At 52.7% G+C, this 17,389-nt stretch overlaps 1 protein-coding gene across 4 annotated transcripts in view; it reads left to right on the plus strand.

Annotated features, from left to right (window-relative positions):
* slc22a16 (solute carrier family 22 member 16) overlaps positions 1–17,389 on the plus strand; it is a 157,210-nt gene that overhangs the window by 115,674 nt on the left and 24,147 nt on the right. For all 4 annotated transcript variants that reach the window (XM_038799160.1, XM_038799158.1, XM_038799161.1 and 1 more), the window contains 2 exons: positions 9,804–9,931; positions 14,047–14,156. In XM_038799160.1, coding sequence (XP_038655088.1) covers positions 9,804–9,931; positions 14,047–14,156 — 238 coding nt within the window. The remainder of the gene's footprint in view (positions 1–9,803; positions 9,932–14,046; positions 14,157–17,389) is intronic.

Consider the following 17,389-nt stretch of genomic DNA (forward strand, 5'->3'; position numbering starts at 1 on the left):
AGCTGAGGAGGCCTGATTGTTTTGGGAGAGGGGATGGAGTGTGTGGGGTGATGCAGTCAGGGAAGGCCCTGGGACTGGACGGGTTTTATAAGAGGTTTGGGTCGGAGCTGGGGCTCCTGTGAGTGGAGATGTACAATGAGGCGATGGGGAAGGGTGAGCTTCCCCCCACACTGTGTCAGGAGTCTAGCTCACTCATTTTGAAGAAAGAAAAAAACCCGGAGCAGTGTGGGTCGTACCAGCCGATATCGTTGTTAAATGTGGATGCGAAGCTATTGGCGAAGGTGCTGGCGGTGCGGATAGAGAATTGTGTGCCGGGGGTGATAGAGGAGGACCAGACCGGGATCGTAAAGGGGCGGCAGCTTTCGGCCAGTGTTTGGAGGTTGTTGAAGGTGATAATGATGCCCTTGACGGGCCTGAAGATGGAGGTGGTTGTGTCTATGGACACAGAGAAGGAGTTGGACCATGTGGAGTGGCTGGACTTATTCGAGGTGCTAGGGCGATTCGGGTTTGGGCAGGGGTTTGTAGACTGGGTGAGATTGTTGTATACCACTCCTCTAAGGTACAGACCAATAGTGTCAATTCAGAGTATTTTGGGTTGCATCAGGGGTCGAGGCAAGGGTGCCCGCTTCCCCTTTACTCTTTGCCCTAGCGATTGAACCTTTGACAATGGCACTTAGGGTTTTGAGAGGGTGGTGGGGCATTGGTGTGGGGGTTGGAGCACTGAGTATCTTTATATACTGATGACCTCCTTGTTGTATATTGCGAACTCAGTATACAACCAGGATATGTATATTGTTGAATGTTTTGACAGCATTATGGGGATCTGGGGGAGTTCAGTCTTTTTTTCAGGGTATAAGCTCAGTATGGGGAAAAGTGAGGTATTCCCAATCTGGGGAGGTGGTGGCGTAGTGGTATTGTCACTAGACTAGTTGAGACCCAGAGTAATGCTCTGGGGACCCAGGTTCAAATCCCGCCACTGCAGATGGAGAAATTTGCATTCAATGAAAATCTGGAATTAAAAGATGACCATGAAACTATTGTCGATTGTTCTAAAAACCCATCTGGTTCACTAATGTCCTTCAGGGAAGGAAATCTGTTGTCCTTACCTGGTCTGACTCCAGATCCACATAACTTCCCCCTCGAGGTAATTACAGATGGGCACTACATGCTGGCATAGCCTGCGACGCCCACATCCCATGAACTTGCGGGGAGAGAGGGCTGGTAAGGGGAATTGTGGCAATTATGCAGATTTGCTGCTGTTATTTACTCGTTTCTGTTCTGTATCTATTTTTAAATATCTCCAATAAAATATTACAAAAAAGATCAAGGGTGGGAAAGTGAGAATATGACATTGAGATAGAGGGTCAGCTATGATCATACTGAATGACAGAACTGACTCGACGGGCTGAATGACCTATTCCTGCTCCTGGTTTCTATCTTTCAATGTCTCAAGAGGCAGGGACACTACCCACTGCTCCACAAAACTTCCCCTGAGCAAATCCCCATTTACAGATAACGGGCGCGATTCTCCGCACCCGCGGAAAATCGCGAAGTAGGCCATGAAAACAGCCGGCTTTTGTGACGGCCCGACACGGCCCATTTCCCGAGGTATTCACATCCGGGAAATGGGCTAGGATCGGGGCCGCGTCAATCACGTGCGCGATGACGCTGGAACGCTGCGACGCTACGAACACGCCCACGTGACACCGCCCGACGCTGTAAAAGGGCGCGGGCGAGCACAGAAACTAGGCCAGGATGTCAGAGCTCAGGAGAGCAGCCCCGCGATTCGTTGAGGCTGACGTGGAGATGCTGCTCGAATCAATCGAGCAGAGGAGGGGCATCATCTGCCCGAGTAGAGGGCATCGCCACCCTGCCAGCGCGGTGCGCCAGGCCTGGCGTGAGGTGGCTGCTGCCGTTAGTGCTGTGGGGCAGACCCCTCGCTCTGCAGACCAATGTCGGAAGAAGATGCACGACCTCACCAGGGCTGCCAGGGTAAGTGCCAAGAGGGTGCCCCCGGGTAACAACCATCCCTTCCCCCTTAATTTAATCACCCACCTCTCCCCCCCCCGGGCACGGGGGGTGGAGGGGGATTGGGGCAGAGTGAGTTGGGGGTGGTTCACAAAGTTGTCACAGACCCAGCGCTCTGGCCCCCGTGGAGAGATGCAATGGCCTTATTACAACTTGACCCCCAAACTGGGCCAGTATCTGAACGGCCTGCTGATACCTGCCGTATTGTAATGATATACCTATGCCCCCTCCCCCAACAGGACAAGACCGCTAACAACACCCGTGAGCGGAACAAGACTGGAGGGGGTTCGCCCATCCTGCGCCCCCTCACCACGTTTGAGCAGAGGGCACTGGACCTTGTTGGGGGATCTGCCACCCGGGACATCACGCAATGCGAGGTTGGCGGAGCTGCAACAAGCGAGACAACCCTGCATGACAAACAACCCCCCCCTCCCCCATCCTCTGTCCCTTCACACCCTGCCCACTGGGTCACCTCCCCCATCCTCTGTCCCTTCACACACCCTGCCCACTGGGTCACCTCCCCCATCCTCTGTCCCTTCACACACCCTGCCCACTTGGACACCTCCCCCATCCTCTGTCCCGTCACACACCCTGCCCACTTGGACACCTCCCCCATCCTCTGTCCCTTCACACACCCTGCCCACTGGGTCACCTCCCCCATCCCCTGTCCCGTCACACACCCTGCCCACTTGGACACCTCCCCCATCCTCTGTCCCATCACACACCCTGCCCACTGGGACACCTCCCCCATCCTCTGTCCCGTCACACACCCTGCCCACTTGGACACCTCCCCCATCCTCTGTCCCTTCACACACCCTGCCCACTGGGTCACCTCCCCCATCCCCTGTCCCGTCACACACCCTGCCCACTGGGACACCTCCCCCATCCTCTGTCCCTTAACACACCCTGCCCACTGGGACTCCTCCCCCATCCTCTGTCCCTTCACACACCCTGCCCACTGGGTCACCTCCCCCATCCTCTGTCCCTTCACCTTCACACACCCTGCCCACTGGGACGCCTCCCCCATCCTCTGTCCCTTCACACACCCTGCCCACTTGGACACCTCCCCCATCCTCTGTCCCTTCACAACCTGCCCACTGGGTCATCGTCCAGCGCCCGGCCGAGCGAATCTAAATAACCCGTTTCATTCTCTTCCCTAGGACGTGATGCTGAACGACCAGGGCCGTCTGCCTCCAGGCAGACACAGGCATCTGCCCCCACCTCACCCAGGGCCGCACAAGAGAGGGTGCCCGATCAGCGGGGAGTCCCATTCTCCCCAACCGAATCTGTGGAGCAGGACGCCCAGAGGGCGGCGACAGAGCAAGAGAGAGAAATGGCCCGCGAATGCCCTGCGGCCTCTCAGCGGGCCGATGACATAGAGGAGGCGTCCACCCAAGACGACCTCGAGCTTGCGGCACAGCTATCTCCCACACCATCCACCATCCCAGAGACACTCACCCCGGTTGGCCTATTTAGTGATGAGACTCCTGGGTCACAGTCTAGGTCGCACATCACAGCTGAGCAGGTACAGCAGGTGGAGGTCGGAGCAGCCGAGGGCCCAGACTGGCGGAGGCCAAGCCAGGCCCAGCATGCAGCTGGCTCCCAGAAGTTTTCCGAGTTCCTGGACTTTCTCAACCCACCCGCACAGCCGATGCATCAAGAAACCCAGGGAAACAATGACGGGATGAGGGCTGTCTTCCAGACTCTGCAGACGCTGTTAGAGGAGTCGAACCGCGTCCACGAGCAGGGAGTGGTGCCGCTCATGGCAGCAACCCAGGCCGACACCGCACGGGTGGCATCCGCGGTGGAGGCAATGGGTCAGGTTATGCAAGGCGTTGGGCTTAATGTGCACGCGTCATCCTCGGCCCTGGACAGGGTTGCCCTCTCACAGGCAGCAATGTGCCAGAGGCAAAACGACATTGCCGGCGCGCTGCGGGCCTTGGCCGAGTCTCAGCAGGCCATGGCCCAGTCGCAGCACGCCATGGCACAGTCACAGCAGTCGATGGCACAGTCCCAGAAGTCGATGGCACAGTCCCAGCAGTCAGTCGCGGAGAGCATCAACCGCCTGACACATGTGCTGGATGGTGTCGTGCACTCGCAGGTTGAGATCGCACAGTCCCTGGCGGGAATGTCTAACTCCCTGGACTCCGTCTCTGCAAACCTTCGGATCCTGGTAGATACCATTGCAGGCCTCCAGGACTAGCAGCGCCAGGTGTCGGTGGCGCGACGGGGCACCTCCCCGCTTGCACCTCTGTCCCAAAGTGAGGCCCGGGGGCCACCGGGCTCCCCGAGGGAGGAGGAGGTTTCGGGGCCCGTCCCATTAACTCCATCATGGGACGTCCTGGAATTCTCGGCCTCCCCCTGTCCCATCCCTGGTGCATCGAGTGGGCAGCAGGCAGAGCAGGGTGGCACAACGTCACCCGAGACGCCCGCAGAGCAGCCTGGCCCATCAAGGCTGGGTCGCCCCAGGAAACGCTTGCCGAAGGAGAAACTAGTCGAAGGGGGTGATTCGCAGCAGTCCTCCTCCACTCCTGCTGCATCATCTCGGGAATCACTTAGACGTAGTGGTAGGCCCCGTAAGGCAACAAAGAGAGACACTGAGTAAGTTGGCACGGGTGAAGGGCTCAGTTTAGTTGTAGGGGCTAGGGCACCTGTAAATTTTTGTTCACATTAAACGCACTGTTCCACCTTACTTGTAATACCGTGTGATTGTTCCACAGCCACAGGAATCGTGATGGTGACCGAGTGTCGCTGGGGTTGACGAGCGATGAAACTTCGGTGCCGGGTGTGCAGTCCCTTCCCCCCCCCCCCACCCCCTCCTACAGCTAGCCCACGCGGGCACGTGATGGAGTGTCCGTGACGATCTCAGCGGCCACCAAGGTGGATGGTTCAGCTATTGCCATGGGTCAGACTCTCTCTAACGATTCTGAGCTCACAGCTCTTCGCAGAGCGGCCTGTCATCATTCCACATGGCACTGATCACACCCGCTGACGCAGCCATCAATGTTGTGCCATACCGTCTGGACCCAGTGGTAAGGGTGATATCGAAGTGGAGCAGTGTACACTGAGAGGGGGTGGGGTTTGTGGTGGTGGCAGTTATGTGTTGACCCTCTGCACGACTAGCGATGCAGGTGGTGGTTTGGTGTTCAGCGGGGACGTTGCATACGACGCGTGAACCGTGCTGCCACCAAGGCGTCGCGTGCCCGCCGTCCTCGCCGGGTCCGTCGTGCCGCCTCCTGGACATCACCAACACCAGGGTCGTGTCTGCATGCTGCGCCCGCCACTCCGCCAGCCTCCTCCTCCTCCTCCTCCTCCTCTGCGCTGGCACCACTGCCACTTGCTTCTCTCTCCGCCTCCTGCAGCAGGGCACTCCCCTCTGCATCGCGATGTTGTGCAGCGCACAGCAGACCACAACAATGCGAGCAACCCTGTCGGGTTGGTACTGCAGGGTCCCTCCGGAGCGGTCCAGGCACCTGAATCTCATCTTCAGGAGGCCAAGGCAGCGCTCCACCACACCCCTGGTTGCTGCATGGGCATCGTTGTATCGGGTTTCCGCATTGGTCTGAGGCCTCCGTATAGGCGTCATCAGCCAAGACCTCAGCGGATAACCCCTGTCGCCCAGCAACCAGCCCCTCAGCCGGGGGGGACGTCCCTCAAACATCGCAGGGATGAATGACTGCGCCAGTATGTAGGAGTCATGCACACTCCCTGGGAATCTTGCACAGACGTTCATGATCCTCATGTGGGGGTCGCATACTACCTGGATATTCATGGAGTATGTCCCCCTCCTGTTTGTGAACACGTCCCTGTCCCCTGCAGGCGGGTGCATGGGGACGTGAACACAATCGATTGCCCCCTGCACCATCGGTATCCCGGCCACGCTGGCAAATCCATGAGCTCGTGAGTCTTGAGTTGCTCGGTCCTCGGGAAAGATGATGTAGCGGTCGGCGATGGCATAGAGGGCGTTTGTCACATCTCGGATACACCTGTGCACTGATGACTGGGAGATCCCGGAGAGGTCCCCGCTCGGAGACCGGAAGGAGCCGGTAGCATAGAAGTTAAGAGCGACCGTTACCTTGATGGCAACCGGGATCGCGTGTCCTCCCCCCATTCCACATGGGGCGAGGTGCGCCACGAGGTGACAGATATGCATCACCGTCCGCCTACTCAGCCGGAGTCTCCTCCTGCAGGTGATGTCCGTCATTGTTAGGAAAGGGATCCGGGCCCGGTACACCCTAGGCCTTGGTCGTCGCCTCTGGTGCCGTGGCTGCACCCTCACTCTCTCCTCCTCCCCCTCCCCCTCCCCCTCCTCCCCCCCATGCTGCTCGACGACTGGCAACTCCTCGGCCCTTCCCTCTGCTGCTGCAGCTGGCCCTGCATCCACTGCGGGTTGTGGCTGTGGATGCTGCTGCATCTCCAAATGCAGTGCAGCGGCCCCAACCACTGCGCAGAACATAGCCGTTCTGTTCACATGCATCGTGCTAACCTACAGAAGGGTGGTGGGGGGGCAGAGAAACGGGACATGTTAGACGGAGGTTAGTCGACACCTCGGCAGCCGCCTGCCAGGGGATACCTGTGTGTCCCGGTGGCCTGGTCGCACTGCTGACACGCGGGCAGCCTAACCCCTGGTCACTTTCTGCATCCAATGGACAGTTAACTACGTCCTCCTCACCGGTGCGTCAGTGGCCTGTGGCCGTAAGCCACAGGGGAACCAGCGGCCGTGTACTCGTGACCGGCACGCCATGGCACGGTGGCAGACATTTTGTAACGGGGTTGGACGGGTCACTCGCTCACTCTCTCCCTACCCCCCCCCCCCCCTCCCACTCCCCCCCCCCCCCCCCCGTCTCCCCCACTCCCCCCTCCGTCTCTCCCACTCCCCCCTCAGTCTCCCCCACTCCCCCCTCAGTCTCCCCCACTCCCCCCTCAGTCTCCCCCACTCCCCCCCTCAGTCTCCCCCACTCCCCCCCCCCCCAGTCTCCCCCCTCCATCTCCCCCACTCCCCCCTCCATCTCCCCCACTCCCCCCCCCCCTCAGTCTCCCCCACTCCCCCCCTCAGTCTCCCCCACTCCCCCCCGCTCTGGACCCCCCTCCCGTTCTCGGGGATGCCTTCCCCGTTGTGGCCAGACTCCAGCGGTGCGCTCACCTACTCGAAGCTCTTGTCAGCCAGCACGACTGGTTGACGAACTTGAAAAGCAGGTGTGTTGGCCGGCGTGAAAACAGTGCGTGATGACGTCGGGACTTCGGCCCATCCGGGCCGGAAAATAGCGGGGGGCCAATAAGTAGCGATTCTGGTCGTGTCGGGGGCATGTTCGAGGCCTTTGCCGGGAATCCCGACGTGTAGTTTGTGCGGGGTTCGGAGAATAGCGGGAGGGCGTCGGACCTGCGTCGCTGTGAATATTTGCACGGCCCGCTATTCTCCGAACCGGCGTGAGTGCGGAGAATCGCGCCCAACATTTCTGACAGTACAGGGACGATTCTCCGCTTTGCTGGCTCCCGGGGGGTTTCCGATGCTGTGGGGCTGCCTCACAATGGGAAACCCCATTGACCGGCCGGCGTAATGGAGAAACTCCCGGCGGGTCAGGGTAGAAATGTGGCGGGGGCGGAGAATCCAGCCCCAGATCTCTCTGAATTATACTGGTGTATCAGCATAGATTAAGTTTGGGGCTTTAAAGCACAACTTCCAGACTTAAGAGGTGAGAGTGCTCCACTTAGCCAAACTAACACACAGGGTTCGGTATGACGCGGCCATCCTGCATCACAGATTAGGTGAGTCACTGAACATTCATACTGTAGGTTATTTGTAATTCTTGCTCTGTGGTCCTGCAACCTATATTTGCAGTTCGAAGTGTCAAAATAAAGTGTATTTAAAGCTTTAAAGCTTGGAAAGAGTTAGAGGCTGGATGGCTGTGTTTACAGCTTCAGTCAAGAAGCATTAGGTTCACAAGGTACTTATTCTTGGCCCAATGTTGGAGCTGACTAGTGGGGTTGTACTCCAGATGTGATTAATTGGCAAGAAAGGGACAGTGCTGGGAACTGAGGATTGCCGATTACACCTAGCCTGAAGTATGAAGCGGAAGCCTTTGGCCTGAAGATAGGTGACAGAAGATCTTGGGAGAAAAATGGAGCTGGTTGCCAAAGTCACATTGGCCAACCACATGAACCAACAGGCAGCTCCACTGCTTTATTAACTTGAATTATTTATCCCATCTTCTTGATATGGTGCAGTGTTGGCAGACTTACTGAGGCTAATAAAGTTTTTTCTGTATCTGCCTCCAGGTTATCTGGACATCTAACACTACATTTATCCTGACAGCTGCCTACTAGCCAAACAACTGGTGCATTGCTTCTGAGAGGAAGATGCCCTGAGATGATAAAGGGAACAATACTGCTTTGCTACACTTTCTCTGCCAGCACTTCCAAGTATGCTTCTGAAAATGGAACAAATCTGCTCCTTTTTCACAGCAACAGTTTATGAATCCCTTTAAAGTCACCAGCTTTACATAGTTTCCCAGATGAGAGTGGGCCCTTGTAGAGTGAATCCAAACCAGAAATGTTCAGTGTATATATAATCAGGCCCATGTTGGAAAATCCTCTGAGGTCAGTTAATGTTTTCGCAATACATTCCTTTCCATTGCAGCCAGTGGTAATTTTCCTTCTCAAAATGGAGAAGTTCCCCTTTAGGTTGTACAATTATGGAAGTGGTTTAAATGCTTATGAACGCACTATATAAGCAATGTTCAGTACTCCGGTAAGGAAGCAGTAAAACCATATTTAAAAGCAAAGTACTCCAGGTTTGCAATTCAGATTTACTTCTGAAAATACACTAAGGAATATTGTTTACTTGTTATCTAGTTGCATTATTAGACTTCCATGAACTATTTACAAGCACATTATATATGTATATTTACTACAGTTTTTCATTTCATTTTGCTTTTTAGCAGCTGGTCTCCATGCAAGTATAAAACAGTTCATGAAGTAATATAAGATTTGCCTCGTTCATTAGCTGTCTAATGTGCAACTTGTTGGGCGGGATTGTCCGGCCGCCGGCGACCGGAGAATCCCGTCCTAGGTCAGTGGACATGTCCATTGTCTGCATCTCGCCCATGGCGATCTTGCAGTTGGCGGGGTGGAAGAGTCCAGCCCTGTTTCATTTCATTATACACAATTATTTCAAGCATAACTCCTTTAATTCCAGCCTTTTTGTCTACCGAAGCAAACTATCTCCCTTTAAAACAGTGTATAAATCTGTAAACAGAAAAGGCAGGTTATTTCTGTTTCAGTTGTGTACCCTGCATCAGAACCCCTTTTATATATTTCAACTATTTGTCTTGACACCAAATAATAGAGGTTAACAACACTGGCTCACTAATTATGTTTTTATATTTTTCACCCTGCTCAACTCCCAATAAATTTGTTAAGTCATATTTACTGAACACAATTGAAGAGGTTATCTGCCTCAATGTTTGAATGCTATCACATTATCATCTGAAAAGTCCGAACCTTGGCGTTCATTGTGTGTGGCTGTGATCCCTCTTAGTGAGTTAACAAATCTTAGCCGTGCTACAGGGGTGGCTGAGCAATTCACACAGGGAAGGATCTACGTAGGACATTCTCATCAACCTCAAGATTATCATGTAGTTGTGGCATGTACAGATCAAGAAAGGAACAGAAAGAAAGAAAATATTTTTAAAGAACTGGATGTGGATTTATTGAACAGCTCCTTTGTTGCTTATGTGTCAGCAGTGCAATATCTATAACAATATATTTATTGACAGGTGCGGTGGAAATTCCTTCCTATATTGTTGCTTGTTTTGTGATGGACAGACTGGGAAGAAGAAATACTTTGGCACCATCCCTGTTCCTGACTGGCATGGCCTGTTTTTTCAGCATGGTGATTCCTCAGGTCAGCTTCTCACATCATCTTTTCCTCAAAAGCTATTCTGGGTGGAAATCTTTTACTTTGACAGAAAGCAACTGTTAAAGAGGGAGGAATTTAACATTGGGCTGAGTTCTCCCAGAAGATTTCCAAGTGTGATGTCCAGGGGGAAACGAGGTTCAATTCCCACCAGGTGGATCGGTGCATTCTAGACCGTGATCCACCCACAGTTAGACATTTTTTTGGAGCCAGGGTGATTTGTGCCATGGGGCCTGAAGATGTTGGCACGGCTGTATTCTCCGAGATCGGGGTGCCCTTTGCAATCTCAGAATAACACAACAGCACCACCATCCCCCTCCCCAATTGCTGGCAAGGCCCCCACCCTCGTGAGCCACACCCTACTATGGGTTCACCAAAGATCCTCCCCTCACTTCAGGGCCCTCCTCAGGTCCCACCCCTTGGCATTGCTAGGTTGGCAGTGTCAATGGGCAGCACTCAGAGAGAGCATCTGGTCTTTCTAGGAAGGACTTTAGAACAGAGGAAACCCCATCAGAAAAAGAAAGCCGGCAGGCAGAGCACTTAATCTTTCCAGAAGCACTTCAGAACAGGAAACCACAGCAGGAAAACAACTTCAGTTAGAAACAGCACCTGCACTTCAGAATAAAGGAAAAAACCTCCATGATAAAATAATGGTTAGAAACAACACCTGTCAAAAGAGAAAACACTTCAGAGTTAATGCACCATGAAGAGCTGTAAAAATAAACAAAGCTATGGTGGCTCAGTAGTTAGCATTGCTGCCTCACAGCGGCAAGGACCTTGATTTCATCCCGGCCCCGGGTCACTGTCCGTGTGGAGTTTACACATCCTCCCTGTGGGTCTCACCCTTACAACCCAAAGATGTGCAAGGTAGGTAGATTAGCCATGCTAAATTGTCCCTTAATTTGGAAAATTTTCTAAAAGCAAAGCTAATCCCTCCAAATAGCCTGGGCCTATTAATCAAGAGGCTTGTAAAAGGTTATTGTCCGTGAAATTGAATGTAAACAATGCAATTCAAAGAATTTTGACACATTAAAGGAAAGACTTTACCTTCACCTGACAGATCTTTGAACTTGACATGTTGGGAGAGACGTCAAGGGTGCAATCCATTGATCGCATTCCGCCCGACGCGGATCCGAGTTTGCGAGCGAATCCCATGAGAGCCCCAAATCTGGCTCCGCAGCTGGCCAATTGTGAGTCACCTGACTCGCTTTGCTTGGCGCGATCTGATCCATTGGGCTCATTTAAATACCAGGCTGCCGGATTCACCCGGTGCCCAGGAGTCAATGCCGCGCCTGCAAGTCCCAGTCAGGGCACCATTTAGTTCAGGTCTATACAAGTGTAACAGCACCTCGGGGGAGGGGGACTGACAGGGCATTAGAGACCCCAGGTGGTCAGGGATAGGGCAGGGTGATAGCCAAGCATTCCCCATAGCACCTGGGCACCTTTTGTCACTGCCAGGTTGACACCGGGCGCGGGCAGACCTTGCCAATTGGAGGGGGGGGGGGTTTCCCAGAGCCCGAGAGAAGGTTGGGGTGTGAGGGTGGGGTTCCTGGAAGGTGGGGGGGAAAGATCGGGGCTGCCATTCAAAACAGTGCCCCGATCTGTGAACAGCCATTCCAGCTTATGAGATCAACTTGAGCATAGCCTCGGCGGGGGGGAAACTCCTCGAGGCCAAAATAACCCGACAAAATGCCGGTGAATAGCTGGGTGATTCTCGGCATTGCAGTCGCCGAGAAACACCCCATCAAACATGCCCAAAAGAGGACTTGAGCATTTGTCCCCAGAATCACACCCCAAAGATTTGGAGACTTTTACGTTTATCTGATGATATTACCATGCTGGGAGAGAGTTTGAAGTTTTCAAGGCTACTGAGGGAAGACTTGCCACACCACCCCTACCTCCCCTAAAGGACCTCCCTGGAGGTAAGTGTAGCGAGGGTACGCACCCCCTTGCTTCCCCTCAGTGTCTCTGGTCCTTGCTTTTAGGGACCAGTAGAGATTTGCGTCGGGTGACTTCCTGCTGGGGCGGCGGGTGAATATTGGGAGGCACGAGTTGTGATCAGGTTCTGGGGGAGATCTTGATCATGCCAGCTGGAATAGGCCGGGAGAATGGGAAACTGATTTGAGCCCGGCAGAAATTCCACTTTGGGGCTGTCCTGCAATTTTGTCAACATAGCGGGCTTTGAGTCGGGTGCAATGCAGCCAGAGAATCGCCCCCGTTATCTTTGCCTTTTTTAACTTAGAATTACCGTTTGGGAAACCAATTTTAGGTCACAATTTCCCACTGCCCAATTTCCCTATTAAAAGGCACTAAGTACCTTGGGCGCGATTCTCTGCTCCCGCGCGGCATCGAGAAGGCCGTCGTGAACTCAGCCGAGTTTCACGACGGCCTCAGAGGCTGCTCCTCGCACCCTATTCACCCCCTCCCCCGCCCCAGGGGGCTAGGAGCGGCGTTCCGTAAATCTCGGCCGCCGGTCCTTGACGCTTGCGTCAAGGCGGCGTGCCAAGAATGACGCGACGGCGGTGCCTAAGTGCCTAAGCGCATGCGCAGGTTGGCCGTCTCCAACCCGTGCATGCGTGGTTGCCGTCTTCCCCTCCGCTGCCCTACGGCTTGATCTTGCGGGGCGGCAAGAGTGCGTCGCTTTGAGACGCCGGCCCGACGATCAGTGGGCACCCATCGCGGGCCAGTCCCCTCCCGAGAATGGCCGTGGTGCTCACTCCCCTCTCTACCCCCCACAAGCCACACCCCCCACAAGCCACAAACGAAGCTTTGGCGCCATGTTCACGACGGCAGCGATCAGGTGTGGTTGCCGCCGGCGTGAACAGGTCGGGAACGTCAGGCCGCTCGTTTTTCACGGCGACCGCCGATTCTCCGAGCGGGGGGTGCCAGGGCGGCGTGTCGTGAGTCACCCGGCCCTCCCGCGATTCTCCCACCCGGCATGGGGAGCGGAGAATCGCACCCCTTGCATAGGGAAATTATAGTCCCAGAGCCACTTTGGAGCCAGTTTAATTTCTTGGTCAGAAACTCTAATCATGTTCAACACAATGTTGCACTGATGGGCATTAATTACACTGTTTTGAGTGAGAGACTTCAGAAACAGACACTGTTGCTAGTGGATTCCTCTTAAAAGTGGGAGCATGCATGATTGATCCTATAACTAGCAAACTGCTAACAGAGTTAGTTATATTCTCAGGAATCAAATATTTTGAAACACCAGGAGGGGTTTTCTGGGCCGGCCTACCCGGTGGACTTTTGGCCTGTCCGCCACATCTCCCAAGGCGGGTCCTGCCATGAGAGGGCAGGAAAGTCCTGGCCTGTATTTCTACAATTGAATTAATGGTTAACTAATTATAAAATCATTCTTGTTAAAACATACCTGCTCTTTTGAAGAAAATCTGAACATATATTTCTGTCGGCACCAGTAAAACCTGGTTAATGCAACTGGGACAAAATAGGCCTCAGGAATAAGTTGCTCAATTTTTTAAAAATTCTCTTGTGGGGCCAATCCCTGTTGTCTGGTATTCGACTCCAGCCCACCAGCCAGGGGTCGCTTCACATCGATTTCAGGGGGTCAACGTACCACCAAGTAGATGAGGCCCAGGAGTTAATGCTGCCTGAATTATTCAATTCTTCTCATTTGTGAAATTAATTCTTATTTGACAACCTCGTGACTGGCTTTATTTTTTACGGTTTTATTTCTGTTCCTCTTGCTAACAGAAACCTTAGCTAAAACCCTCTTATATTTAACTATTAGATGAGGTAATGATAAGGTCACATTCATATTACAAGTGTAATAATTTTGTCCCACCTCCTTCATATCCACGCCTATCAATTCATGTTTTTTGCCCTGATTTGAATTTACATTCCTCCTCCCCCATGGTTTTCCAAGGCTGCCAATGGTGCACTTAAAACAGAGGCCTCTAAACAGAGAGTGAGCGTTGTTCAAAAGACCACCTTCTGAATTTCTTCCCCTCATCCAGAGATTTATCTGGCCTTCCTGTCAACCATAGTCAAGATGAGGAAGTTGCCAGAGCAGAAAGTAGTTTCAGGAGGGAAATGTTTTGGGGAAGTGACACTGAGGATATCTTTTCTATTTTATATAGGACATTGAGGCTCTGTCTATCACTGTAAGCATGATTGGAAAATTTGCCATAGCTGTGGCTTTTGGGTTGATTTATCTGTACACTGCTGAGCTGTACCCAACTATAATACGGTAAGTGGTACAAACACTGTGCTCCAATTGCTTTGAGATATGAATATAATAAAAAGCTATTCTATTTACCATGACAAAGAGCATGTTGGAAACTTTAGGTGGAATGCACAACTTACAGTCTTGCAAGGATCAAGATTGATAAATTACTCAATAATTTTATTTCTAATGGCTAGGCTCCTTCAACAGTGCAGTCTTCATATTCCACCTCACCCCATCAAGGTGCCAGAAAGAGGCACAGGTCTTTTATTTTCCCTCCAGTGCTGAAGGCACTGACTTTGGCACAGCTCTTTAGTACCTGCCCTCACCCAAACAGCTAAAAAAAGAAATCTATCCAACCATATAGTTGGCGAGTTTTATCACTGAAAAAATTAAATGAAAAATGAAAATCGCTTGTTGTCACGAGTAGGCTTCAATGAAGTTACTGTGAAAAGCCCCTAGTCGCCACATTCCGGCGCCTGTTCGGGGAGGCTGGTACAGGAATTGAACCGTGCTGCTGGCCTGCCTTGGTCTGCTTTAAAAGCCAGCGATTTAGCCCAGTGTGCTAAACCAGCCACTGGGCCCCTTTGACACCTCTTTCTGGCCACAGCTTCAAATCCAGGTCATGCAACTTATATGTTTGGCAGGGGTTTTAGGTTCTGCCAGGGGCTGGAGTGTAAACGGGCAGTTGCTGAAAATAGTGGCACTGACTGCCATGCTGGTTTCCCCTCGCCCGCAAATTTAATTAGGTAGAGGAAAGCTGGCCCAGGAAGCCTGCTGGATTTGGCAGCAAATTCAATTCAGTTAGTTAAGGAGCTCATTGAGAGCTTGTAGGCGGCTAGTTTAGGATTTTAGTGTGAGTGGATGGGTTGTGCGCTGATTCAGGGGCAGACTAGGTGTGTGGAGTTGCAAAGTAATGGGGAGCAAGTCATGGCTGCCCCCTGAAATTAGTTGGACCTATAAAAGGGAGAATGGCCAAAAGGGGAACTCAGTCAATCGCACATGGGAGCCATCAGGAGAGCGGAGGTTGCAGGGAAAGTGGTCAAAATACACTTGGGCAATTAGGGAGTCCCCACCCTCCTGAAATCATGGGACATAAGAGAAGAGATAAGGCTTCCAGACATTATCTTGAGCCCAGCTGGGCACAAGGAAGGCAACAGATGTTCATAGGAGCATGGCTGTCAGATTTTGAGTTGAGTGGCAAAGAGAGGCAACATGGGGGCAGAGCTCTGGGCACAAGGAGATCAAAGGATAGGTACAAGGGGCAGGATGACCATGTAGGCCATAACTTCCACACCAACTTGAGATGTCAGAGAACCAGTTTTCATAGATCATAGAATCCCTAAATTGCAGTAGGAGGCCATTCGGCCCATCATGCCTGCACAACTCTCTGCAAGAGCCCCTGCCCTATCCCCATAATCCAGGAACCCCACCTAACCTTTTGGACACTAAGGGCAATTTTGGACACTAAGGCCAATCCACCTAACATGCACAACTTTGGACTGTGGGAGGAAACCGGAGCACCCGGAGGAAACCCACGCAGACACGGGGAGAACGTGCAAACTCCACATAGACAGTCACTCAAGGCTAGATTTGAACTTGAGTCCCTGGCGCTGTGAGGCAGTCAGTGCCAACCATGTTGTAGGAGACAACCACCCTTCAGGCAGATACTCACTGAGATTTGCACCCTCAGGGTGGAAGTCTTCAGACTTGCAGCATTGCTCACCGTGTACTGCCAGTAACCATCAATGTGTCGACATCTCACAAACAGCAGCACACCACCACATCTCGCAGGTCACTGATGTCCTTATCATGAAAACTGGACGATGGGGCCTTGCAGACACAAAGGGCTGTGGGTTTTGTCTCTGTGGCTGGATTCTCCCAGGGGGTAAAGTGTAATCAACTTCCTTAGACAGCATCTTCCAAACCCATGGCCACTACCATCTCGAAGGACAAGAGCAGCAGATACCTGGAAACCCCACCACCTGGAGGTTCCTCTCCAAGTTACTCACCCCCCTGACTTGGAAATATATCACCGCTCCTTCACTGTCACTGGGGTAAAATCCTGGAACTCCCTCCCCAACAGCACAGTGAGTGTACCTACACCTCAGGGACTGTAGCGGTTCAAGAAGGCAACTCGCATGACCTTCTGAAGGGCATCTCAGGATGGGCAATAAATGCTGGCCTAACCAGCGATGCCTACATCCCATAATTTTTTTTTTAAAACTTCACCAATGTGGCTATCAAGTCACCAGTTCCGGACCGGTGAAATTAATCAACATGAAGGCCTTCCACTCCTCCAATGTTCAATTGTCTGTGACCACAACAAGAGCTTCTTGTGTGTGTGCAGTCACATTCCTGGGAGCTGCCATGACTCACTCATTCTCTGGCAGTCCAAGGAGCTGCACCTCTACCTCAGAATCCACGTGGATGGATTCTCAGGGGCAAGGAATATTCCTTGAGTGATATTAGCTTATCCTTTACTAGACCCCAAGACATCCAGAGTCACTACATACAGGGATCACCATTGAGCTTCTGAAGATGTGGTTCTGGTGCCTGGACCCTCCGCCGCGGTTTTCCTGACGGTGTGGGGAGGCTTCAATGGGAATTCCCGTTGACAGCAGCAGGAACAAAGAATCCTGCTGCCAAGAAATACACGGCTGGGAGGCTGGAGAAATCCCACCCCAGGTCTACTGGCGACCTCTATAACAAAGAACAAAGAAAAGTACAGCACAGGAACAGGACCTTCAGCCCTCCAAGCCTGTGTCGACCATGCTGCCCGTCTAAACTAAAATCTTCTACGCTTCCTGGGTCCATATCCCTCTATTCCCATCCTATTCATGTATTTGTCAAGATGCCCCTTAAACGTCACTATCGTCCCTGCTTCCACCACCTCCGGCAGCGAGTTCCAGGCACCCACTACCCTCTGTGTAAAAAAACTTGCCTCGTAGATCTACTCTAAACCTTGCCCCTCGCACCTTAAACCTATGCCCCCTAGTAATTGACCCCTCTACCCTGGGGAAAAGCCACTGACTATCCACTCTGTCATGTCCCTCATAATGTTGTAGACCTCTATCAGGTCACCCCTCAACCTCTGTTGTTCCAGTGAGAACAAACCGAGTTTATTCAACCTCTCCTCATAGCTAATGTCCTCCATACCGGGCAACATCTTGGTAAATCTCTTCTGCACCCTCTCTAAAACCTCCACATCCTTTTGGTAGTGTGGCAACCAGAATTGAACATTATACTCCCAAGTG

This window comes from Scyliorhinus canicula, chromosome 6 (genome assembly GCF_902713615.1).
Source record: "Scyliorhinus canicula chromosome 6, sScyCan1.1, whole genome shotgun sequence".
In the NCBI taxonomy this organism is placed as follows: domain Eukaryota; kingdom Metazoa; phylum Chordata; class Chondrichthyes; order Carcharhiniformes; family Scyliorhinidae; genus Scyliorhinus; species Scyliorhinus canicula.